General features: G+C 27.1%; 2 protein-coding genes across 2 annotated transcripts in view; both read left to right on the top strand.

Moving 5' to 3' along the window:
- LOC129962809 (uncharacterized) overlaps positions 1-26,178 on the top strand; it is a 48,809-nt gene that overhangs the window by 1,907 nt on the left and 20,724 nt on the right. Inside the window, exons 3-12 of the mRNA XM_056076808.1 lie at positions 325-431; positions 629-725; positions 1,444-1,520; positions 1,898-2,043; positions 3,610-3,677; positions 6,896-6,954; positions 10,556-10,676; positions 16,429-16,505; positions 18,614-18,759; positions 25,812-25,944. Coding sequence (XP_055932783.1) covers positions 325-431; positions 629-725; positions 1,444-1,520; positions 1,898-2,043; positions 3,610-3,677; positions 6,896-6,954; positions 10,556-10,676; positions 16,429-16,505; positions 18,614-18,759; positions 25,812-25,944 — 1,031 coding nt within the window. The remainder of the gene's footprint in view (positions 1-324; positions 432-628; positions 726-1,443; positions 1,521-1,897; positions 2,044-3,609; positions 3,678-6,895; positions 6,955-10,555; positions 10,677-16,428; positions 16,506-18,613; positions 18,760-25,811; positions 25,945-26,178) is intronic.
- On the top strand, positions 6,774-22,170 carry LOC129963920 (15-hydroxyprostaglandin dehydrogenase [NAD(+)]-like). Its single transcript, XM_056078513.1, has 7 exons — positions 6,774-6,954; positions 10,556-10,676; positions 13,867-13,973; positions 15,921-16,017; positions 16,429-16,505; positions 18,614-18,759; positions 21,864-22,170. The coding sequence occupies exons 1-7, from the start codon at positions 6,862-6,864 to the stop codon at positions 21,967-21,969; spliced, it is 747 nt and encodes a 248-aa protein (XP_055934488.1). The 5' UTR covers positions 6,774-6,861; the 3' UTR covers positions 21,970-22,170.

Below are 26,178 nucleotides of genomic sequence, written 5' to 3'. Positions count from 1 at the left end.
TGACTCCTTTGTTTGGGTTGAAAAAGCAGTACAATGGCATATGTATAACTTTTGTGTTGTTTATTAAGTAGTGATACAAATTACAACCCATCATATTTAGCATAGTTATTTTGACCAAGCAGATGTATAAACTTTCTATATAAAGTTAAATTTTTTATATTAGATTATGCCCAATTTTAAATTTTCACAAAGACTATTTGAATGAAATTATAATTGTTAAAAAAAGTGTGATATGATAATCTGGTTTCCTGTTTTCAAAATTTTTATTTTGGAATAAATATACAGTTTAATTTTATTAATTACTTCAATAAATTTTTTAAATAGTTGCTTTTGAAAAAGTTCAGGCAACTTTGGGAGAAATTGACTTGCTTGTGAACAATGCAGGATTAGTTAATGAGCATGACTGGAAGAGAATGATTGATGTAAATTTTGTAAGTATATTGAACTCTAAATAAAGTGCATCAAAATGTTAGTAAATATTTTTTATCAAAATTGCGAGTGACAAAGTAATTGACCAATTCATTATTATTTAAAAAATCATTTTATTTAATAAATCATGCAATGAATTTATCCATACACTTATTTATGTGTCAATTTTATTACTTAATTTTCTTAGCTTTTTCCCTAGATTGGAGTGATTCATGGAATAAAACTTGCTTTTCATTACATGAATAAAAATGGTGGTGGGCATGGTGGTTTTGTTATCAATATTGGCTCAAATGCAGGTATCTTTATTTAAAATTCTTGAGTTTCTTTTTTCATGTTGGCCAAAAATTAAATTTCCTTCCTACTGAAGTGAAAAAATTTACATTTATTTTTTCTAAAAGTGTACATTCTTTTATGGATGAGATTGCATCTTATTATTTTTATGTGAGAATAAAGTAGCATCAATGCTTGATGCGAATTGTTTTAAAACCTATATTCTTAAATGTATGGTCTTTTGAAATTTAATCATTACTATAAAACTATGTGATTATTTTTTAATATCTAATCTTTAAATGTATGGTCTTTTGAAATTTAATCATTACTATAAAACTATGTGATTATTTTTTAATATCTAATCTTTAAATGTATTAATTTTTCACATAAATATTCATTCTGTTTAAAGATACAAACGATAGTAAATATTTTCTAGATAGGACATATTTTCATTGTATCTTTCTAAAAGTTGAATAATATTGTTTTATATATTATGCATAAGAATAAAATAAATCATGCTTTAAAAAAAAAAAGAAAGGAAAGAAATGAAATTCTGAGATAAAATTAAAAAAATTATTATTTATGTTCAAGTGAGGTGAATATTCCTTTGTAGTTCAAATATTTTTTTTGAGCAGATTACAGAATTAAATAATTTATTACTCAAACTTTGAAATAATGACTAATAAATATACAATTTTTACCAAGTATATTTTTCATTTATTCTTTTTAAAATTTATTTGTTAGGTTTTGAATCATTTGAATTAGGCCCTATATATGCTGGATGTAAACATGGCATTAATGGCATAACTAAAAGTTATGGTGTAAGTAATTTGAAGTTAATGAATTGTGAAAAATATTTGACAGTGATATAAAATATTTCAGTTGATGTGATTTTTCCTTACTAAACTTTTATGAATTTTGCAACATTAGAGATCTTTTACTTTTGTTGTAATATATCATTGTATTAGAAAATGTTTGCTGCTAATTATTTAACTTTGTTTTATCCTCCCTAATTTGATTATATTTTATTTTTTTATTTACATTGCTTTATAAGAAATTAAAATTTCAATTATTGTAACTAACTTTCCATTATTTTTTTTTAATTTTATAAATCTTCAAATTACAATCATCATAATTAATTTATCAATCTGTTTCTTACTAAATTGTATGTCAATTATAAAATATTTTTCCATTATAGACTGAGTTTCACTGGGAAAGAACTGGAATTAAAGTCAATGCAGTTTGTCCTGGTCCTGTAAACACAGCACTTTTCCATACTTTTCCTGACATGTGTCTGGATAAAGAAGTAGCTTTGAGACATAATAACTCTGTGAAATTCATCCAGTAAGACTTTAATAATTATATATATGTATTTGATTAACCATACATTTTGTATTACTTTCTTGCATCTTAGATTTTTTTTCTGCTCGTGCTATGAATTTCTTATTAACAGAATGTTTAAATACTACTTATGATCTGAATTTATTTGAATTATTTTTAAATCAAACCTAAAAATTGCCAAAAAAAAAATATATTTTTTATTTATTTATTTATTTTTTGCTATTTGTATATATATTTTAATTTGTGTTCTCAGAAATAATATCTGAATAATTTTTCAAGACCCTTATTTCATTTTACAACTTTATAGCAATTCAAAATATGGAATTGAACATAAATAAAATTATATTTTAAGAAGGACAATTTCATTACTAAAATTACTTTTTTAAAGAAAATGTTTTTTAATTTAATATAACTTTATTCATTAAAGTTATTTACTTTTTATTTATTTATAAAAACTATTATACACATTAAAAAAATATTTTTACTTCCATTTTTTTTAGATTAGCTCATGCTGTACTAAACACCTGCTTTTTAAACAATAGTTTTTCTTTAAATTTTTATTTATTTATAAAATTTTTATTCTTATTTCATTAGTTTCAAATCAGTAAACAGGGTAACAACATTACTTGTAAGAGTACCCAGGTTATTCATCAGTCTTGAAAGTTTTAAAAAGTGTATAATTAGCCTCATTTTTTCTATATTTTAAAAAAATACAAATGTTTAACATAAGTCAAAATTTTTGTGCAGAAATATATATATATATATATATAAATTCTGAATTAAGAGTTAGAAAATGTTTACCACCGTTTTGCTCAAAACAATAGTTCTAAAAAATTGAAGCTGCTTCCTAAAAAAAAAAGCCAAAAAAAACAGCTGGTGCATTTGCAATTTTTTGCTTTTTAAGTTTGGCGTTCGATTATTCAATCTTTTTTTGTTTCTCTATTAACAGACATAAAGTATTTCCATCAAAGTGCAGATTTCATCGTTTTTAAAACCCAATTTTGTCATTCTTGAGATCAATTAATTTTCTTTTATGTAATAATTTTACAATATTTTAAATAAATAATAGCATGAATTTATTATTCTATTAATCATACTTTTTTTTTTTTTTTTACTTCTTCATTTTTATGTTTGATACAATTTATTATTTCATATTATGTTTTACAATTTATTATTAAACTTTTTTTTTTGTTTCAAGCCTATGTTAAGTCATGTTTGTTCAAGACTATGTCATGTCAGTATTAGATAATATCACAACTCCCTGCATTCACACTTTTAATTGTTTATTTTATTATCTATTTAGGGGACAGATTTGTGTTTCTAGGTTTGTTTTAGGAATATGTTTTCATATTTATTTAATTAAAAGCCTGTAGCATATTTTATATGTTTATAGATAACACATCAGTTTTGTGTTAAATTACAAAGTTTATGAAGGACTGAGTTAAACATACAGTTTAAGAAATGTCAATACAATGCATGCTTGTGCACCTCTATTTATCGATTAAATCGTTTAACATTTCATAACGTTTAATGTTTCATTCATAAAAACATTTTCTTTTTAAAGACCAGAAGAAGTGCTGATGCTGTAATATTTGTCCTTGAAGAAAACAAAAATGGTGCTTTGCTGAGAGTAGATTGTAATGGAAGGAGATATGTAGAATCATAAATATGACTGGAATTCTAAATTTTATTAATAAAATTGTGATTTTTATAATAAAATAATACTTTATACTTGAAATAGTTTTCAATCATTAATTTTTTTTTTCATATACCTATATTACAGTTCAGTTAGAATCATATTATTTTGTAAATTTTTAAGAATAATTGAAATGCTCTGTTTGGATTTTGTTGCTTTCTATTTAATTACTACGCTTGGCATACTCATAACTTTATTCCTTCAAATCCTATCCTGAAAGGCTTTTAAATCGCAATCTAGCTAGAATATATGAGATTTTTGTCCTAGTTTTTCAATAAATTTCATTGCAAGATATAGAAAAGATAAGGGAATTTCATTACTTAAAATTAATTTATCAGTTTAATCACTATTGGCAATAGATAGTCGCACAATCTAAACCAGTGAAACATAGATGCTTATATCCAGAAAATTTTCTATTAAAATATGATTGAAAGCTGTGTTGGTTTAATCCAATATCCAATCCTCTGTTAAATCTATCAAACTATATATATTTAGCCTTCTCACAAACAATTCACTATATGTACATTGGAACCATGTTAAAAGAAACTGTAGCAAAGTGCAAGAAAGCAGCTGAAATCTGTTCAATTATGACCAGTGGTATTCGTAATTGACTACAATGTTGGTTTTCAGTGGAGAAAGCTTATAAGTTAGTTAACAACTACGCTACACGAGCAATTGCTTTTGTACTGTGGTCTTGTTCCTGGGCTGCAAACCACAAGGTCCCAGGTTCTATCCTCGCTCATACCAATTTCGCCACAAGTGTATGTTTAAATAAAATTGTCTGCAAAAGGGATGCCATGAATCAATAAATAAAAACATATTCTACGAAGTTGTTAAAATGGGGGGGGGGGTAACCTAATTTTTTTTTTCATTAAGTTAGAATTACGTTGCAATGTGTAAATAATTGCCCAGTTTATTAAAAGAGCAATCACATACTATATATTACCTATGGCCTAAAGTGCCACAATCCGCGACGGATGTTGGAATAACGGTGATGATTCCTTAAAAGTTTCGCATTTCAATTTACTACTCGGTTTCATTCGAGTTTTTCATTAAAGAACAGTCAATCAACGTTTAGCCGCCACAAAACATACTCGGTTCTTGTACTATGTTTCGACGTAAGCTGTACAATGACGGACATGTATGCTATAGAAAAGCAACATTCTTAATGAGGAACTCAATATCATTCACGATTTTTCTAATTCAGTTCCATGGATCAATAAACCATTTCGAATTTCTAAGTAGAAATGCACTGTGGAATTTTATTTTTTCATAAGCGAAAGAAAAATACTGTAATCATTAAAACATTATATTTCGAGATTTTCACCATGTTTGTGATTACACCGGATTCGGGTTGCAAGTATATGTTTATGAACATAGCGAGTTGGAACGTATGAAATTTGCCATCAAAATTGCAGATTACATCAGTTGCAAAATTGCAGTCAAAATTTCAAATTTATGAAAAGTTTTGACAAATCTGTAAATGGGAGATCCGTCTGTTTATTACAAACATTCATTATGGAGACGGCGAACTTTGTTAGACATTTCTGCGAATTTTTCTCTTAGAGTTTTGAAATTTTTTATACATGTGTATAAAAATATAATTACGTCAGATTTCTTTAAAAAGCTTTTTAAAACGAAATATTATTTTTTAAAAATTAAAAAATATATAATTTCTTTAAAATTTCGGAATATTTCAGGTGATTCAATTTTTAATTTTTTTTCCTATTATTTTTTTCTTATTACGGAATATAAATTTATTTGGAATAAAATTTTGTATGATTTTGTAATTCTAATTAAATTAATTTTGTCAATATTTTCAAGCACACTTATTGAATTTTCATAGGAATTTTATGTTTTTCCGAACTAAATTTCACTTTTAACTATCTAAAAAAAAATAATAAGTACGAAATATAAAAAAGAGGCATACTCTATTTTCTTTTAATGTTTAACCGAAATCTTTATTATCAACTCTATTTAATTACTTCAAAAATTAAGACACCTAGAGCATTCCAAAGATATTTAAATCTAATTAAAATATCATTGAGTAAAGTAATTAAAATGTTTTTTTCTCTAATTCTTTGAAATATTCATTTTATTGAAAAACATATAACGCTATTTTAGTGGAATATAAACATATATTCTGGTGACGAAACGATAAAAATAAAATTTCATGGTTCTGTCCATTTTGCTCATTTTAAAGTTTACTGTCCTCTTTACTTAAAGCTTTGCCGAGTTTTCGTGCCTCCATGCATGGCAGGGAGGGAGGGGGGCACAGTATTATAATCAAATCTCAAAAGAAACTTTTTTTTTGAAAATGATTTTTTTTTTGAAAATTAAAGTTGTTTATTAGACGTTTTATTAAAATTTTTAAATACTTTTTTTTTATAAAAAATTAAATGAAGACATTCTATTTTTGAAAAACGATAAAATAATAACATTTTCTTTCTGTTCCCTATTAATCTCGAGTAATTATTTTTTTTCATTGAAAAAAGATTTGAATAATATTGTTTTTACGAAATCCTGTTAGAATCGCACATATTTCAATTCTCAAAAAGGAAGAAATTTATTTTTCAATGTACTCTTAGCCATACGAAGATAGATGCCTTATTTCTTTGCCATTATTTCGCTTATAAACAGTGATAAATTTCAAAATGTAGACATAGATTCAGAAAATAATTAAAATGAAATATAGTTTTTAATTTTTATTTTACTACTACATTAAAAAAAGAAAAACATAACGTTTTTCGAATAAGGCATTTCGCTTTCTTAATCAACATGGCAGAAATTAAATTTGTGAACACTTAATCATAAATAACTTTCGCACATTCAGAATAGCAATCGATTTGGCAAATAATCTGTTCACTAGATTCTGAATATCAAGCAGTTATTGTAAAATTATCTAGCTAATTCTTTCTTACAAACGTGCTTTTTATTCGGATTCCATTAACAATGAAAAATAATTAAATAAAAATGTATTATCTGCAGCTTTGAAAGATAACTGTTACATAAAGCGTAAAATGCAATTCATTCCAGTCCTATTTGAAGGTTAGAAGAAAGCAGGCGTGTTTTTATCAATTTTATAAACATACTTTTGGATATATTTATTTAACTTTTGAGTTATCATGAATTTTACCGGAAAAGCTGCTCTTATTACAGGGGGTGCACAAGGTATTGGTAGAGCTTATGCTAAGGCATTATTGGATATAGGAATGAAAGTAAGATTTTTATAACATTATTTTATAACATTTAACAAGTTTTTAATATAAAATGAAATAATAAACTGCTTGTATAATTAATTTAATCATTGCAAATTCTTATCCGTTTGATTATATGTTTATAAGTATAAACGAAAAATAACATTAGCAAAAAAAAAAAAAAAAAAAAATCTTTATTTAATTATTTCATTTTAACGAAAGTAAGTAAAGTATTTAAAACATGATATAATCATACTTTTTGTTTCTGTACGAATTTTTATATGATGACGTGCTGTACAGCATCTGGTTGCTCGTGATTGCCTTGAAATAATGCAATCATCTGAGACGCATTTTATTTTAAAAGATTTTCTTCGATTATCTGAATTTTTTATCGAATGTAACAGAAGTTAACGTTGATAATCTAAAATCGAACTACTTAATGATGTTGCACATATGACAATCTGTATTTCAGGATCATAAAATTCCGATTCAGGAAACAGTACTGCTGTTTTGAATCTATAGGAACGTTCACACGAGGCTGACTATTGCACGCTATAGTAATCTTTCCGCTATTGTCCTAATTATTAACAGTTGAGACAATATTGTTAAGATACATATGCCCATCTCCTAGCCAAGTATTGAAGAAAATCGGGCCATATCATTGGTTAACACTGCCGCGAGCTTTGCAACGAGAAGGTGACGTCATTATAGGAGAATATCAACTTTGATTCGGTTCTTATTGCTTGGACTTCGTAATTTTGCCTTTGTGTTTAATTGAGTGACTTTTCCCCCTTTTAATCCAAGATTAAAAATGAAACGATTATAATGAATATGAATGCCAAGAATTTGTTTTCGAATTCCGAACACGAAACTATAATGTAGTTTCCTTCAGATCTTAAAATCCAAGATCCAAACCAGTAATGTATTTCTTAATAAAGCATTTGGAATGAAGTCCCAGCTGGATTTAATTATCTTTTTTACTACATTATGTTATTTACGAGAGTATTATACAATTAAAAAGTTTATATTAATCACAATATTTTTTTATATATTTTCTCTGCTTGGAATGTAAAATTTTGCATTTAAAAAAAGTTCTATTTTTTTAGTAATGTCAATAATTAAAAACATCTGTATTGAATTTTTTTGTATATAAATTGTATTTTGAGTATAAATTGTATTAGAAATAGAATAAAAAATTATCATTATAGAAGGATTTTCTTGAATTTATTATGAATAGCATAACATTTTTTACTTTTTATATTCTAGAGATAGATCTCATATTGTATCTATATTAGCCCCCTGCACTCGGAATGTGTAATTCGATGCAAAATTATTCACCTAATACAAGGGCTTGTTTATTTTTCTAAAAAATAAATATATACAATTGTTTCAAATTGAATTTCCATGAAATATTAATTTATATCTTTTTATCACTCTGTAGGCATTTTTAACAATCAAAATTGAAAAATAAATAAATAAAACGTCAAAATGATGCACTGTTTTGAATGGTGACGGAGATGCACTAGCCCAGTGCAAAGGGTTAGAAAAGATTGCTTCGTACAATTTATTCAAAAATTATATTTTAGAATTTTGATAAATATTTCCTTTCTTAGAAATTATAAAAAACTTAGATAATTACTATTATTGTTTATATTCGACCTGTAAAAACACATTTTTATTCATTCCGAAAATATTAGATATTTATGAAAATGCAGCATATTTATGAAATTATTATAAATAGATGTTTCTTTTAAATCTTCAAAAATATTAGAACTATAACTTCTATTACATTTTTGAAATAAAAAAAAATGCAAAAAAATATTTCCTTTTCTTTGATTTGATATTATTCTTCTATTAAAATCTACTTGATTGATAACAAAAATATTATCATTCTCCACTTTATTATTATTATTTTTAATTCAAACTAGGTATTCGGAACTGTAATATTTTCCCTATTATCATAAAACGCTCAATATTCTATTACGATATTATTACGATATCTTTACGATATTTTCCAGCTCTAAGAATATCTCGTAGCATCATGGAGATATCACAGAATATCTTGTGTTAAGAGGATTTGCACCATTTAACTTAATTAAAAGGCTATTGCTATTGCTATTGCATTACATCATTTCTTTAGTTCTGCAACGTATTTTTAATATTCATTTTTATATTTGGAAATTTTGAAGCATTTTCGAAAGAAAAAAAAAGCCGCCATGAATATTTTAATTAAAATAAAACATTATTTGTTTAAGAATTCAAATTTTAAAAATTCTAGTTTTCCTCGAAATTAATACATTTTTGAATAATGGCCAAATACAACTGAGTATAACTATAATAAAATAATTTTAATTGGATCTTGACACCGATTGGGTAAACTTCTTTCATAAAGGCGTCTGAAGCTTTTTTTCACTAGTAATAATGTTATCTAAATTCATAAGTAGAAAACACATTTCTATCTTTCAAAATTAAGAGTGATTATAACTATTCTTTGCAATTTGTAAAACAAATGACAAAACAATGATGCTGTTTCTACTAAGAATTATGTTGTATATGGATTTGATTGTTTATTAAATTTGTTTCTAATCTTAAATTTGTGTTGATATTATGAGAAAATTTGAATAATTTGGAATTTATTGAAACATCGTCCTTGTTATCTATTCACGATACAAAGTTATGAGATTTATTCTAAAATAATTCCCGAGTATCTTTTCTGAGGAGTTTATCTAACAAAATGTAAAAACAAATTATTTGAATAAGTGAATGATAAAACATCTGAATTTATAAAGGGTGTCCCAAATTTAAAGCAAGATTTGAACTTGCCATTATTCGTGCAGTAAATTATTGGCAACTCTATTAAAAACTACCCATTTGACAGCTGATAGTTTAGGGTTAGTAAAAAGGGACGTTACATGATAGAACAACGTGTTTTTATTGTTGAACAATATTTCAAAAATAATTAAAGTTTGGCGGCCACAGTTCGAAAATCTGAGAATTGGTTCCCTAGATAGTGTGATTTAACACCATTGGGTTTCTTTTTATTGAAAGTATTATCATTGAATTTTTTTTATTTGAAGTCAAAGGTCTATGCCAACAAGCCCACAAGCACGCGTGCATTGAAAGAGGAAATTCAACACTACAGCAATGAAATTCAACCATATTTATGCAAAATGGTCATGGAAAATTTCGGCAAAAGAGTGCGTATGTGCCAGCAAAGCCGTGGAGACTGTTCTCCTAAGTGTTATTACATATATGACCTTATCCTGTGTACTTTACGATTCAAAAAAAGTATAACAATTTAAAGGGAATAAAAAAACTCCCTTGTTTTTTTTTATATAATTTAAATTTTGCTTTGACACATTTTTCTATCGTGTAACGCTCCATTTTTACTAAACTATCAGCTTTCAAATGTTTTTTTAACAGGGTTGCCAACACTTTAATGTACGCCAAATCTTGAGCTAATTTTGGGACACCCTTTAAGTTTCTGTCGTTGATATAAAAATTCACAGATGCATGATTTCATTTATGAATATAAGTTTTTGCAGTTTGCATAGAAATGCCAGTAAGGTAATGAATAAATTATTTAAAATTTCGAATAAAAATTGCATATATTATTTCGTAGGTATGTGTATGTGACATCCTGGAAAGAGAGGCTTTGGAATTCATAGAAAGTCTTCCGGAGAATCAGAAAAGTAATGCGATCTTTCAGAAATGTGATGTGTCATTATTAGCTGATTTGAAAAGTACGTTCTATGTTTTGTTTTGTTTTTTGTTCTTTTCAATAATGATTTTTAGTGGGAAATAAACTTATTATAAATTACTAGAAAAATATTCGGTTTTGCTATGTTTTTACCGTATTAAAATCTAATTGGAAGTTAGGAACGAAATATTGATGTATCAAATAAAAATTATTTCCCTGATTATTACTCAAATTTAATCAAATGGTATAAATCTAAAATATAATTTGCATTTCAAATCATTTTTCATTGTTAAGTCCATTTTTCATAATCTTCCTTTTCTCGACAGAAGTCTTTTTTTCAAATATTTTTATTATTTGTCAAATATTTTTCAATGACTTGTTCATAACTAATCCATGGGGTTGAATTACGACAATTTTAATATTTTTAATTTAATAACGAGCAACATTTTTAAATATTTCAGCAGGCGTTTTGAATAAAAGACTCTTCAAACTAAAGATTTAATTATCATCTTAATGCGCTGATCAGAAAAAAAATAAATTAAGTTAGCATAATTTTTTGATAAGTTGAAATATGTGAATCAAATTTCATGTCAAATTGTTTATTTTTATTTTCTTTTATACGAAGCATGCAAAGAGAAAGTATTATAACCATAAAAAAAATAGAACTCGAGATCCTGATGTATTTCCACGCTTCAGGTCACCTTCACCTTCACCTTCAGGTCAATCAAAATCACCTTAGTCTAAAGTAAAATAAATAAATAAATAAAAAATAAAAGAAGAAGAAGGGAAAACAGCAACAACAACAACGTACATATATACCATTAACTGAACCTATATTACAAATATACGCACTAATTGGCCTCTCGAATGTTAAGGCTGCATCTCATACAGCGTCTCTTAAAATTAATTTTAAAAGTAAAAACAGTATTTGAAACCCCAAACAACTCTTTTTTTCTTTCGATTTAGAGACTCGAGATCAGCAGAAAAAAGAGAAGGCTTGGAGCTCAGCTCACTGAACTCTTTTTTTCTTTCTTTGATTTCTTTTTTCCTCCTTCGCTCCCAAAGTTCACTTTCGTTTAGTCTCGTCTTTTCATTAGTTTTTTATGAGCTTTAGTTTTGATTTTCGTTGCTTCGACAGATGTACATCTCGTTTATTGAAGATTCATCTTCTTTCAAAGAAAATGTGTTTGTAATTTTCTAAAATCATTAATCTATATTGATATTTTTAATATCTATCTATCTATAATCTATATCTCTTTCAATTATCATGAATCTATATCTATACTTATAATAAAGATAAATGTGTGTGTGTGTGTGTGTTCTCTACAGCCCAATCGAATTTAACAAAATATTCTTGAGTCGTTAATTTCACTTCAATCATCTAATCAGTCACTGAAATTTATAGATTTAGGAACATTTAAATATCGCTATTCTATAAAAATGGACGATTTTAGATCACATCATCGACCTCTCAAAGAAGATACGATAATCATTTCTCAAATTTTCTCGAAAGTGATTGGCCTAAGATTATAAAAATGCTGATTGTTCTAAAATTGCAAAATTCAGACTTCCTACATCGATCAGATTTTATAGCAGAAGATAGAAACGTTTATTTATTTATTTATTTAAAAGCTAGAAGATCAAGAATATTTCGCAGAATATGATTCATTAGGACCAAAAGACTGTCTAAAATTTAAAACCATAATTTTTTCAAAAGTATATTTATTGACAGAAATAAAATAACATATTTTTATGTACATCATTTAAATCATTTGAAAGTAAAACTAAAAACTGAATTTTACAATGAATCAGAGAAATTTTTGTTGAATAATTCTTTGAGATATTATATAAATTATGAAAATTATTCCATTGTGCGCATAAGACTTCAATGCCGAACGACTCTGCTTTCAATTCTCGTATTAAAAAAAAGATATGGTTGGTTACTGTACAAAATGTTTTTATATTAATTGTATTTTAACATTCCAACTTTGATTTAAAGTTGAAATAATAAAGATAATAATAAAGCTGCTGTCAGAAAATTAGAAAGAGCGATGCATAGTACAATGAATATAACTACTTAAGGTCTACATAATAGCAAGAGTGAATTATATAACTATCAAAATCTGTAGTTTAAAAATATTTTGCAGGAAAAGCTATTAAAATACTAGTTACATAAAATATCTAATTGAAAATTTTAGTGAGCACTAATACTGGCGAACCGGCTGGTCGCCAAATACGAATAGTTATTACATATAAAAATGATGAACGCTGCTGATTATTTCTTATACATCATATTTAATATTCATTTTTTGGACAAGCGTTATTGAGCTAAATGGACGAAGATGTATGTATGTGTCCGAGTGTGAGGAAGAGGTTCCGATAATTTTATCTACTAAGTTATAATTTTATGTTGACAAAACTACAAGGAGTAAAACTGATTATCTAATACGGTACACTCCCGATTATCCGCGGAATTGGGTGGCGCGGCCGCCGCGGATAACAAAAATCGCGGATAATCCGAAAAAAGCTAAAAACGTGTATAGCAAAAGAGAAAACAGTCATTCCAACTTTGAAAAATCGTTTTATGTACAATAAAACGTAAAATAGACAGCAAAAAATGTTTAACTAACGCTTAATATTTTAGTATATCACTCAAAACTAACCTAAAATGCATTTTGTTAATGAAAACAGACAAGTGCTTTGTACTTACGAGAGGCGTGAAGGATACACAGAAAAATTAATACATATGTACTGTTTTAATACTGTAATGTATTATGTAATTACAAAAGCATAACTGTAAAACTACACCTTTTTGAAGAAATCAGTCATTTGTGTTTGCTTCTTGCTTTGGAAGCATTTTCTCTTTGCTTGGAAGAAAAAAAAAAAAAAAAAAAAAAAACTTAGTGCTGCAGGCGCGGATAACCCACCCGCGGATAATCGGGAGTCTACTGTACATTTAAAATACAATGAATTTTATTTTTGGCTTTGAAATTAAAAAAAAGAAAGAAAAACGACCACTTATGGGTAAAGTAGCTTAAAAAAAATACAACTTTCTGAGCTATTGAGCATTGAAAGTTATTTATTTATATAGAAAGATTAACATTATTTTTTTAAAATGTGATTTTTTTCTTTTTCTTTTTGTTTAAAGCTATTGTAAGATGAAAATTTTAAAATCTACATTTTTATTTTTAATAATGCTGCATTTGATGGTTATCTTTGTTTCACTTGTACAGATGCATTTACAAGAGTTGTGTCTGAATTTGGCAGGATCGATATTGTTGTAAACAATGCTGGGGTCTTAACTGAACAAAATTATATGAAAGAAATAGAAATAAATTTCGTAAGTGATTTTAATTTGTTCTTTTACATAGTACATTTATTTACGATGCAAGATAAAAATAAATGACATTGAAATTTTTTAATAAGTTATATAACATGTATGGATGTTCCGTGCAAGCGAATTAATCATGCGATACACAAGCCAACTGTATTTTCTGAAGATGAAGTTTTGCTAGATTTTGAAAGCCTCGGATAAGAGCGATAGAAAGCATTGTTTAATGTTAAACAGTTACGTTTTCCATTTTGAAAAAAAATTCTGATAACTCCATTTAACTATACATCAAAACAGGAAACGATGTCCACTCGCTTCTAGGGTTACCAATGGGATGTTTGTATACACATATTCAACTCAACAACGGCGTAAAAAATAAAATTTTTGTTTAAAAAAGACATTAAGAAGTTTTTATTAGTTAATGTAATGTATATCAAATATATATAAATCTAGTGAACACAGAAAAAAATACAGTTGGCTCGTGCATCGCATGATTAATCCGTTGGTACAAGCACGCAGCTGAAATCACGACGTCATCTTGATGAAAGCAGGATCATCCCACATGTTAAGGAGAATAACTTCGCACAATTTTAGATATTTGCGTTAAATACATTTAAGCATTTTCTGTGTTATGAATCTAAAATATAAGATTTTAAAATACGGGTTAGGTTTTAAGCTTGATGGTTGTTTGAAATTGTAAATGCAGTCGGAGATCGATTAATAGACAACTTGAATGGTAAATGAATGAAAATAAGAAAACAACAGAATAAGTAAACAAATAAAAAAGCAATAACTGGAAATTGAATTCGCATGTGAAGAAAATTTCGAAATTTTTTTTAATAAAAGAAATTTTTCAGTTTTCGATAAAAGAGAATAATTTTAATAACCACAATTAAATAAGGAAGACATACTTTTCAGAAAGATCTAAGATACTAACTTTATCTTAAGATATGTCTTTCCCTTTCCCTTAAGTCACCAAAATATGAGTCATAAAAGAGTTAAGAACTGTAGAAGTATGATGAGGCATGTGATGATAGCTTGTAGAAATATGCTACATCCACTGGACACACTATGGTTCTTGCAGACCTTTCCAAAATTCGGATATGTTCAGAAGGCATTGAATTCTGTATTCAGTAGTGAATTGATAGAATTCCAGTTGTATAGTCTATCACGTTCAGGTCTTTGGAATTAGGCCGGTATTCTTTAATTTCTCGAAAACTGTGAGAAAATATTGTAATGGTTTTTTAAAAAAAAATCTATTTAAAGATTTTGGCGTATCAGCATGTTTTAGACTTCTCTGAATCCGAATGAATCATTTTTGAATTATTCCGACCTATCTACGAACGCCATAGCAATACATAAATCGGATATTGATGTAGCTTAGGCATATGTAATTTTGCATATGATCGTAACAATAAGTTAAAAATTTCGACCAAATTCGGAGGAAACCTGTCAAAGAAAAGTCTCTCTGTCCATCCATATATACGCGTATACGATCATGCGGAAACACAATGAAGTAAATGGAGAAATTAGGCATATGGATTCATTAAAATTATACACGTATTAAATTTTGAGAGAAAACCATTCAAACCTTGACTGTCCACTGATCTATCTATTTGCGACTATGTGGGCGTTGTTATTCAAAACGCAAAAATTTGATAAATGGAATTAGTTATGCTGTCTTCAATCAAGTGAAAGAAAGACAATTGAAATATATGCTCGGTTTTCTTATTTTGAAAGAGAAATATTTATTGACTTAAATTGGTTTTAATTAAGTTCCAGACCTTCTGAAAGCAGGCCTAATTAGCATCCTGTATCTAATGAAATATAATGGTGTTTCTTCAACTTTTTAACTCTTCTAGAATCTTCTCAATTCCTCTATTTTTGAAATTCTGTAACTGATTTTTACTTTTATTTGTAGTTATAACTTTTAGTAAATGTCGATTTCCTATTTAGACTGCAGTAATACAAGGCACTTTGATTGCATTTGAACACATGGATATTAATAAAGGTGGACATGGTGGATACATCATTAATACAGCATCTGAAGCAGGTTATGTATATGTTTTGCATCGTTTAAAAATTTTTATAAATATTATTTCTTTCCTACTCAAAGCGTACTTTCTCTATTCAATACTCTAATTTTTTTTAAATTGCTGGTTCATGTAAGGAAAAATATCTTTCGATTAACAATTTTGATATATTTAATGAGCATACAAGAATAAACGAGTGAAATATAAAGGAATATAACTACTAAAGAATAAGAAGACTCAGTTTGTATTGTTATGATAGACATAACAATACAAACTGAGAATATTTCTTGTATTTCTAGTGAACTATATATTATTATTTGAATTGAGTTTCAAACCATTAAATCTGAAAATAAATATAATATATTTCAAAATTCTTTATTTTAATGTAATATTTGATAACCATGGCTATATTCATAATTTAAATTATTCAGGTTTGGAACCCTTGTACTTAGCCCCAGTGTATAGTGCGACTAAATGCGGTGTTGTTGGATTCACAAAAAGCCTCGGAGTAAGTGATTAAAACTTATTCTTTATCTTCCTCCACTGTAGCATGATTTGCATCGTAGTATTCATAGCATATGATTATGGTTTATCAATTTTTTTTTTATCTCAGAAGCACACACTGTGGGATCAAGATCGCGATCGATTTTAATAGAAAATTACAAAACAAGGATATCTGGTATAAGAATTTGAGATTATCGAATAAAAAATAGCGATGTAATTAAAATTGTGATTTTTTCGGAATTGCAGAACATACAACCGAAAACAAAGAAATTCTGTTTATAATTACCGCTATTGTAATGATCGTAGCACCATCTTTCATCAGACAATGAACCTTCAACCTTCGTACTGCTGTTGTGGCGCCATCTACCCGCAACCAAAGTCTTCAGACTCACTTGACGCAGCAAAACCAAAATCGTCAGACTCACTTGACGCAGCAACCACTCACCCACACACACTCACTACTCAACTCGGTACAGCCCATTAGACAACAGCTACTAAATACTTCACCACACTCAACAGCGATATCGTTCGTCTCACCTCCGACTCACTGGAGGGAGAGTCTGTGGTGAATAGCATATAAGCCAGTTAACAACTACGCTACGATCACTATACTATTTAACGGAGTGGGTATCTTATGTAACGGGCATATTAAATTTTGTTACGAAAATAATTTGTGGTTGTGCGGCGAGCGTAGTCTAAAAAAAGCTGTATAATTCAATCAACCTTATCTAGCCAGAGCCGTTCGGGTGACGATAGCAAGAATACAAGGAACACAAAAACACAAATTCCTTAGCACCAGGACATAAAGGAACCGCAAGGTCAAAAAGAAGACAAAAACAAGATTGAAACTAACCACTTCATTCAGACCCTTTGGAAGTATCGGAAGCAAAACCTTCATTACAAAAATTTAATAAAGTTATCGTGAAGGATGCTCTATCGATAAGGATATAGCACCTTATATTGTTGGCACGTCGTTATAGAAATAGAATTTTTGTATATGTTACAGTTAAAGTATGAAATCCGTTATTTTATAGAATATCTAGTTATTCCATGAAATAACTGATCGTGTCCGTTAAAGTGTAAAACTCTCTTGTATTTCATGGTTTAACTAGTTATTTCATAGAATAACGATCTGCAGCCCGTTAAAATGTAAAATAATCTATATCATATATCTCGCACGACAAATACATTTACCTTCCACCCTTACTGCATTTATGTTTTTGTTTGTTTGTTTTAGAAATAAAAAATGTTTTTGTTTTAGAAATAATGTTCTTTGTAATTCCAAGTGTCATTTTAGTAATCCTTGTTGTAACAAATGATTTTATGGTACTTTTCCATAAATACCATTTATACGCTACATAAATTAGATAAATTGCTTCTTTTTCATTTTAATTGTCTATCATTAGTTTAATTTTATTTTAGATAAATTGTTTATTTTACACTTTAACTGTCTCTCATTAGTTAATTTATAGAATACCTAGTTATTTCATAGAATAACTAGTTAAAGTGTCAAATTAATAACATATTACACACTTTAACGGACACGATCAGTTATTTCATGGAATAACTAGGTATTCTATGAAATAACTGCATTATATACTTTAACGGTAACATATATATAAAAAAACTAAAGTACAGTGAATATAAACAAATCATGATATATAACTACGTGTATTAAAAAATAACTAACAATTTTAAAAAATGAAAAAGCTATAGAAGAATTTATTTGATAAAATAATATTAGATGAAAAATAAGGAAGGGGAAAATTATATAAAAGAGAAATGAGTAGAACACAAGGGGGAAAAAAAGGTAAAGGCAAGGAAGTATAAGTCTGTTTTTAACGTCTGTTTCAATCAGAAACGAATTATTACCGTATTTTTATTATGGATATCCTGTATAACGATATGTTTATAATTATGTAAGCAATTCTGTGCCATTAACTTTTGTAAATAGGTGTACTATGATGTTTTTAAATTCAAATAAATTTATGGGTATTCTTTAATTTGTTATATTTGAGTTGCCTCCGAAATTTCTTCTTTTGATATAATGTTTACATTAATATTTTTCTTGTTAGAGTTATATAGTATAGATAGTTTTCTTTTTTATTTTAGTCGGATTATCATTACAAAAAAACCGGCATTAAAGTCAATGCTATATGCCCAGGACCAATAGATACAGTTCTTTTCCATGCCTTTCCGAAGGGGAGTATTGATGAAGAAGAATCCAAGAAATATGGTTCATTACGAAAGCCAATCAAGTAAAGAGATTTCGATTTTCAATTTAGGTTTCGTTTACTACAAAAATTCTTCCTTTTATAGTTATAAATGAAAATTTAAAAAAATGCATTTAAGTTCATTAGGAAGAACACTGACTACGCAAAAGAAAAAAAAACTTTTTTTTTTGTACAAACTTTAATGAATTATAGAACATATCAGCGAGAAGAGAAGAGAATGCAGATGTTTCAACCAATTCATTTAACATTATATTACAACCAGCCATTTCAATGGCAATTCATTTAGCATTATATTTTACAAACATATTGCCGTCATCAACAAATTGGAAAATAGAATTAAAAATTTGTCACTTTGATATAAACGGAGAGAAAGTTGATCCTTGTTGTCATGTAAACAATAGTTAACCATCAATGTATTTTTTTACTTCATTTTTCGATAAATATCATCGAATTAAAGAATATATCATCGGTTTTGATACATTATTAGTTTCATTATTCAAACTAATAAATTTAAAGCTGGATTTTATATAATTAATCATTTTTTGAACCATTAATAATAACCATTTTAAAAATATAGATGTATAATCCAAGAATTATAAAGTGTTTTTTTAAATTTTTAAATTACATTTACTCTTTTTCAACGAAAGTTTTTTCATACTGTATATATTTTTTTAATTACATAGAAATTATTTGTGTGTATTTAGCTATCTTTTTCAGAATATTTAAAAATTTTAACAGCTAATTAATTTTAATATATTTATATTTAATCTTTTTCAAGATATAAAACTTACTAATTAAAAGAATGATAGTTGTTTAGGACAGAATCATTCATGATTTTAATTTTTCTTAGTTTCTTTATTTATAACAACAAATTCAATTTTTTTATTTGATATTTTAGTTTTTATAATAAATGCCAAGTACTCAAAACATTGTTATGTGATTTTATAAACAAAATATTAGAAATGTTTTCACATCTTAAAAAATATATGCTTGACAAATGAAACAAAATATAATAAATTACCTAAATGTATTTCTATGTTCTTATTTTTATTTATTTATTTATTACAAATTTTTGAACTTTTTGAGCAAAACATGATAAGTTAAGCCTAGAAATATTAGAGAATATAAATTATGATTAAATAGAAAACTAAAAACAATTTATTTATGAACAATTAACTAAAAGATACAAGAAAATGAAGTGCTTTTTTTTATTATAATGTAACAATATTCAATGTAAAAAAGGAAATGAAAATTTAAAGATTGATTCATAACAAGAATACAAAAAAAAAAGATACAAAAATTTATTTAATAAAATTACAAATTTATTAGAAAATTAATACATTATTCAAAACTTACTATCATTAATAGGATTATATGAGATGAGCAGAATATAATACAACTGAGTACTTAATAATGCCGTTCTAATGGTACTTGTAACAATCTGTATATGTCAAATCGAATGTATGCCAAAATGAAAATATTATCAAGTTAAAATCTAAAAGGAAAGTAGTGTTGTAGTTCATTTACATCAGCTATTTTTCTTTATGCAAATCTTGCTCACCTGCATTGCAGTAATTCATTTAATTACTTCTAAAATAAATAAAAAAATAATTCCTTTCAACAAGCGGTTAGCAAAGAAGTGATTTCTTTTGCTCGAAATTATACTGTAAAATATTACCTTCTGCAGTACCAATTACTTTCATGATTTTTTAGAAGCAATTATTGGACATTTTTTTAATGAATATCACAACCTGAGGCTAAAAAGTTAAGAGTTGAAAATCACCTTTCGCCTCCTAACTTCTAAGCAACTGCTGCAATAGAATTTTTTTTTTTTTTAATGATAAAGAAAAAATATTTTTCCGTTTTAAATGACTCTCTATCTTTAACAGTGAAAGAGAAGCATAGGAAATGAAAATTTCTACTTTTCGCTATTTCTATTCCATTTTGGATGGCTCATTTACGAATTCACAAGGATTTTTGTTTCCTGCAATTTTACTAGCCAATTAATACTAAACATACCAATTTCTACCATAGCCGGTAGTTCATTTTATCATTATGTTTCCTGACTGAACATATAAAATATGAATGTTAGAAAGGGAATAAGCAAATTAACTTCATTATAATTAAACAAAATTGTATATTGTTAATTTCTATGTAATACAAACGCAAAGAATAAGAATTTTTAATTCATTGCTTATTGCATTTTTTTACATATACAGTGGGTTTCCATTGTATATTTTACGCAAACATATTTTTCACATTTAGAGCAAATTTTGATGGTTTTATTTTCTTTACAACATCCTATTTGACATGTCTTACGTTGTTAAGAATCTGTGATAGATTTAAGCATCGATCGTTTTGTATTTGTTCTTTCTTTTGGTTGTTCACGGACTTCTCGAAAATCGGCAGCAAGTTCTGCTGTTAACTGGAATAAAAAATCTTCCATGTCTCGAGATATTTTCGTATGTCGTTTGCTTGTACAAAATCCAGACATTTATGCCAGTTAAATCAATGTGCAACTAACTGAATACAATATGTTGAATACGCGTTACATCATTCTGATCCGATAACCTTATAAAGCAATAAATTGTTCTCCCGGTCAAATGACCGATTGTGGTAGATAACAGTATACTATAAGTATTACTCAAAATAAACAAAATGCAAATAAAAAGATAATAAAATATTTACTGTATATAATTTTTAGAAAAAGTCATAAAGTCAAATGTGCAAAACCGATAAGATGATATGTGCATTTTCGATTCAAAAGTTTATAATCGGTCATTTGATCGGTTATGGTATGTTTAGTGCAAAAATCCATTCAAAGTCATTATAGATTTCCTGTTCACAGAATAACATAGGGCGGGTTCCTAAGAAGCGCCTTCTAACTTATTACAATTTGCGTTCTAGTCATTAAATAATGAATAGTGCAAGTGCAGTAGTGTTCTATCTTCTCACTGTTTGGTTCTCCACCGTTCCATTTAAATATGTAATTAAATGATATAATAAACTGTTAAGAATTTATTAATATATATAAATAAAATAAATACTTTTTTAACAATTTTAAATTATTTTTTCTGTTTGATCGTTTTCCACGTTTCTATTATTGTTAAGATTCGTTATATTTTCAGGCCCGAAGAAGTTGGTAAAGCCTTATTGAAACTCCTCGAAGACGATAAAAATGGCGCAATGTTGAAGATAGATTGCGATGGCTTAAGATATTATTTATCACTTTAAAGCAAATATCAAAGTTCGACTTCAATTGTACATGAAAAGTTGCCTGTCTTTGAGATTGACGTGTTTTGCTTTGTACAATATTTAAATATATTTCACAGTTATATAATAATTTTTTTTTTTCATTTTCAATTCATACAGTTTTTTTCTACTGCTGTAGTTTTTATGTTATTTTTCCATTAGAATAAAAGGAATTAAAATTCATGGCTTAATTTATTTACGTCTAATAACTGGCGAAGAGAAATTCTTCAATGCATTATGTTACAATAAATGGTGCATGTTACTCACGATCTTTTTAATTTAGTCGTTTCGTTCATCATTCATCATTTTACAAAACATTTTAGCACTGTAAATAAAATTCAATAAACATGAAACTATCAAAACTGTATTTTACGACAAAACGAATTGAAGTCAAAAAAATAGTTTAATGAAATTTTTTTGATTTTAGAAAAATTATTTATTGAATGGCCAGATCCTCTATCTATTTATATTTATGGAAAATGAGGTACTGCAGATTGTGAAACGAGTACAAAACCTCATATTTTGGAAAGCTCTACTTATACCGTATACTTTTTGAATAGATAGTATTGAACAGATTATATTTTTCTATTCTTTCACTTCCATAATAAATCTACCGAAATATTAGAGTGGGGCACCAGTTTTCCTTTGGCACTTGAATTAAGTTTTCATTCATGTAACTGTGTTTAATATTTTTTAGATGATATCCATGAAAGATACCCATTTTCATGGCTCATTAACTCATTTTTAAATCATGAGAGGTAAGCATACATAGAAAAATATTCTAAATGCCATAAGGAATTATACAATTTGTTTAAGTCAATAAAATATTAAGATGTATAAATTCGTATCTGTTAATCGTATTTAGTAAAATATTTTTGATATATAAACTTTATAAAAAAAAGCTGAGATTAAAACTGATCGAACTATGAACTACTTCTCATCATTTTAGACCAATCATCGATTGGCTCGAAAATATACCATGTGCTGATTTGCGGGTCTTCCTGAAGATGACCATTGAAATATTTTTAAATTGTTAAGAAAATTCTCCAAAATTAATAAAGTAAAATAAATAAAATAGCATACATAAAGTAATAGAATAACATAATATCACACTCATATATTTATGTTATTCAGTCTTTAAAAATTGTGTATATTTTTAATTAAACAAATGACATGTCAGGATTTGAATATATATATATATATATAGAAAATTTGTAAACCCATTTCAAGTCTTATCAGGCTTTATAAGGATTTATCTTAGGTCTTATTACTTATGTTACCAGCTTTTGAGATATTCCAATTTAGTACATAATTCCCATAACTCAAAATAAGCATTACAAAAAGGTAATTTTTTAAAATTTCGTAGTGGCAGCAATAGAAAAAAATTTTTTTAACAGCTTTTTTTCAGGGGAGTTTTAATAACACTTTAAAAGCAGGCTATTTTGTTAACATATGCTAGAAGTTTCTACCTTATTTTGCACACTTTTGTAATTTACAATGTTTACAACCCAATAAAATGTTAAAAAGCGTTTTAACATTTCTGAAATATCCTATATAGAATGCATGAAGCATTATTATTATTATTTATTAGAATTCATCCCAGGTAACATAAATATATTTAGTACACTGGTCTCCAAAAGTTAAATGCAACCTATTTTTTATGCCTACTTTTAAATAAATTATAAAAATATGAAAATTAGAATAACTGTAGCTTAAACAATTATTTATTGTATTTATTTTATTTTGGCATGAAGTATAATTAAAATTATCACAACAAATCATCACTCAAATAAATTAATTCTAGACCTTTTTTTTTGTCCTTTGAAGAGCCTATTATGTATCCTTCTTTAGCTGTAAAACATTGGTAGCACCGATTTTTCCAATTTGTCATTAAAATCACCGAATGACAAAGTGAAGCTAACATATTAAATCAGAATCGTACAGTTATGAAATATGAGGAGTCTTACAACAATATACAAACACACATACATAAAAATATTAAACGAACAAGGGTGTTATTATTTTTTTTAATTCTAAAAACATATTAGTGAAGAAATTTATTGCAGATTCGAAATTCTTGTCCGGAGCATTGCTTCATAATAAAATGTTTCAAGCTCGATTCGGCTATTTTTATTTAATTTTTAATTAAATTTCAGCAGTAAGGCTCACACAAAAAATGAATTTGTATCATAAAAATGTATGAATGTAGACCTAGCAATTAAATAATGCAAAGTATTAAAAATATAAGGAAATATTTTAAAAAATTATTATAGTCAAAGAAAAATATTGTATCACTATAAAATTGGTATCACCAAAGATCTTATTATTTTTTAAAAATTTAAATGTAAAATTGGTTTGTATGCAATAATATACTCTGAGAGAACATTTTAAATTTTCGATTGATTTTTAACTAAGATTTTGAAAAAACATTTATTAGTGAGCATCCACTATCCAAAAAGTAACTACAACAAATTTTGCAGCTTTAGATCGCATGATCTGCCTGCTCTATACAGCTTTTAAAGCTGTCGCAATTTGCATGTAATAATAGTTCAGTATTTAAAGAGTCTTTTATTTATATAAGTTCCACACAAAAAAATGCAAAGATTTTATTAAATTCTAACCGCATTTTAAAAGGAATTACAATATTTATTTTATGCACCGATTTTTTGAGTGCAAATTCATAATTTATATGATATTAATCAACATAAATTGTACAGAATGTTAATAATGATAGTTGCTACGAAACTAACCTGTTAAAATGATACTAGATTTTTGTCTTTTTTTTTTCTTTCTAATCGGCTGACATCATCGTTTGAATCATTAAATAACCGTACCGTATTAACGACTGAAATAAAAATTTGAGAAATTAACTTAATTTAATTACTACGTTTGTGTAGAATAAAACAACCTCTTAATATCCTTTCTTGCTTATTTCTAGCTATTTTGAATCAAGATGTCTAAAATTTTATTTAAAAGACAAAAAACACACACAAAAAAACAGGGTCTGTAATTGGGAAATTATGGAAATATAAATATGTAGATGCACTTTTACGGGACTGCAGTTCACCCCACACCCCACACACATATATAATGAAAAACACATAATTTTAAAGCAGAGTCGTAGCCGAAGGGAGAAGACACTTTTGTACTTTTAACTTCACTTTTGTTCCATCCTGGAAGGCAAAACTTATGCACAAGCAAAAAGTAAACGAAATATTTATCCCCATGATTATATACTGTGACATTCTTTTAGGGAATTTTTTACACGTGTCGATTTAGGTAAGGGAATTATAGGAATGTTTTAAAAGAATTTGTTTAAATCAACAAATTTTTATCCCTTCACTCGGAGTGTGAGAACTTGCCAATTTCAGCAATTTTACAAAGCTTCTGTTGCATTAATTAAATAAAAAAAAAGGTGGAATTGAATCAGGAAACAAGAGAACATTTTAGAATAAAGTTAATATGGGCTAAATTAAGATAAAAATTAGAAATTAATTAGGATTTAATTTAAATTTAGTGATATCCTTACACACAAATATTGATTTTGACCTTTATAAATTAAGAGCAATAAACAGTATCCCTTTTTTTTAATATTTGGTACTTTTAATTTCCATACACTTGAACGACAGTTAAATAAAGCAGAGTGGCTATGTGTTGTTTTTTTCTTCATTTTCGTATCTTTCTTTTTATTAAGAGCGAAAGTAAATACGATAACCCGCTCTCTCCTAGATATCACTTATATATAACACAATGGGATGTATCATTGATAAAATTGTCATCAGTTATTAAAAAGCAGCAGATTTTTAAAATTCTTTTTAAACAAGCTACGGATCTTCAGTTTGCGAGGATTGTTTTTCGAGCAATATGGATTTTTCTGGAAAAGTGGCCTTAATTACAGGTGGTGCACAAGGCATCGGTAGAGCTTACGCTAATGCCTTGTTGAATATTGGAATGAAAGTAAGCCTTTTTAAGATAATTTTTGTTTTTATCTAATTTAAAGATAAAAATGGGAGGGCGTATAATCTTGCTTCAATACGTTAAATATTTTGTAAAACGCTTAATTCAATTCCGGAATTTAACAGCTCCATCCCTATTCTTGATTATAGGAGTTAAATAATCTATGTGCAACGGCTATATTGGTTCATAGCTTGGCTTGGGCTTCAAGTTGACGTACATTTGAAGCCAAATATT

This window comes from Argiope bruennichi, chromosome 3 (assembly GCF_947563725.1).
Source record: "Argiope bruennichi chromosome 3, qqArgBrue1.1, whole genome shotgun sequence".
NCBI lineage: Eukaryota > Metazoa > Arthropoda > Arachnida > Araneae > Araneidae > Argiope > Argiope bruennichi.
The sequence above is the reverse complement of the archived record's forward strand: the minus strand, read 5'-3'. Positions and strand labels throughout refer to the sequence as shown.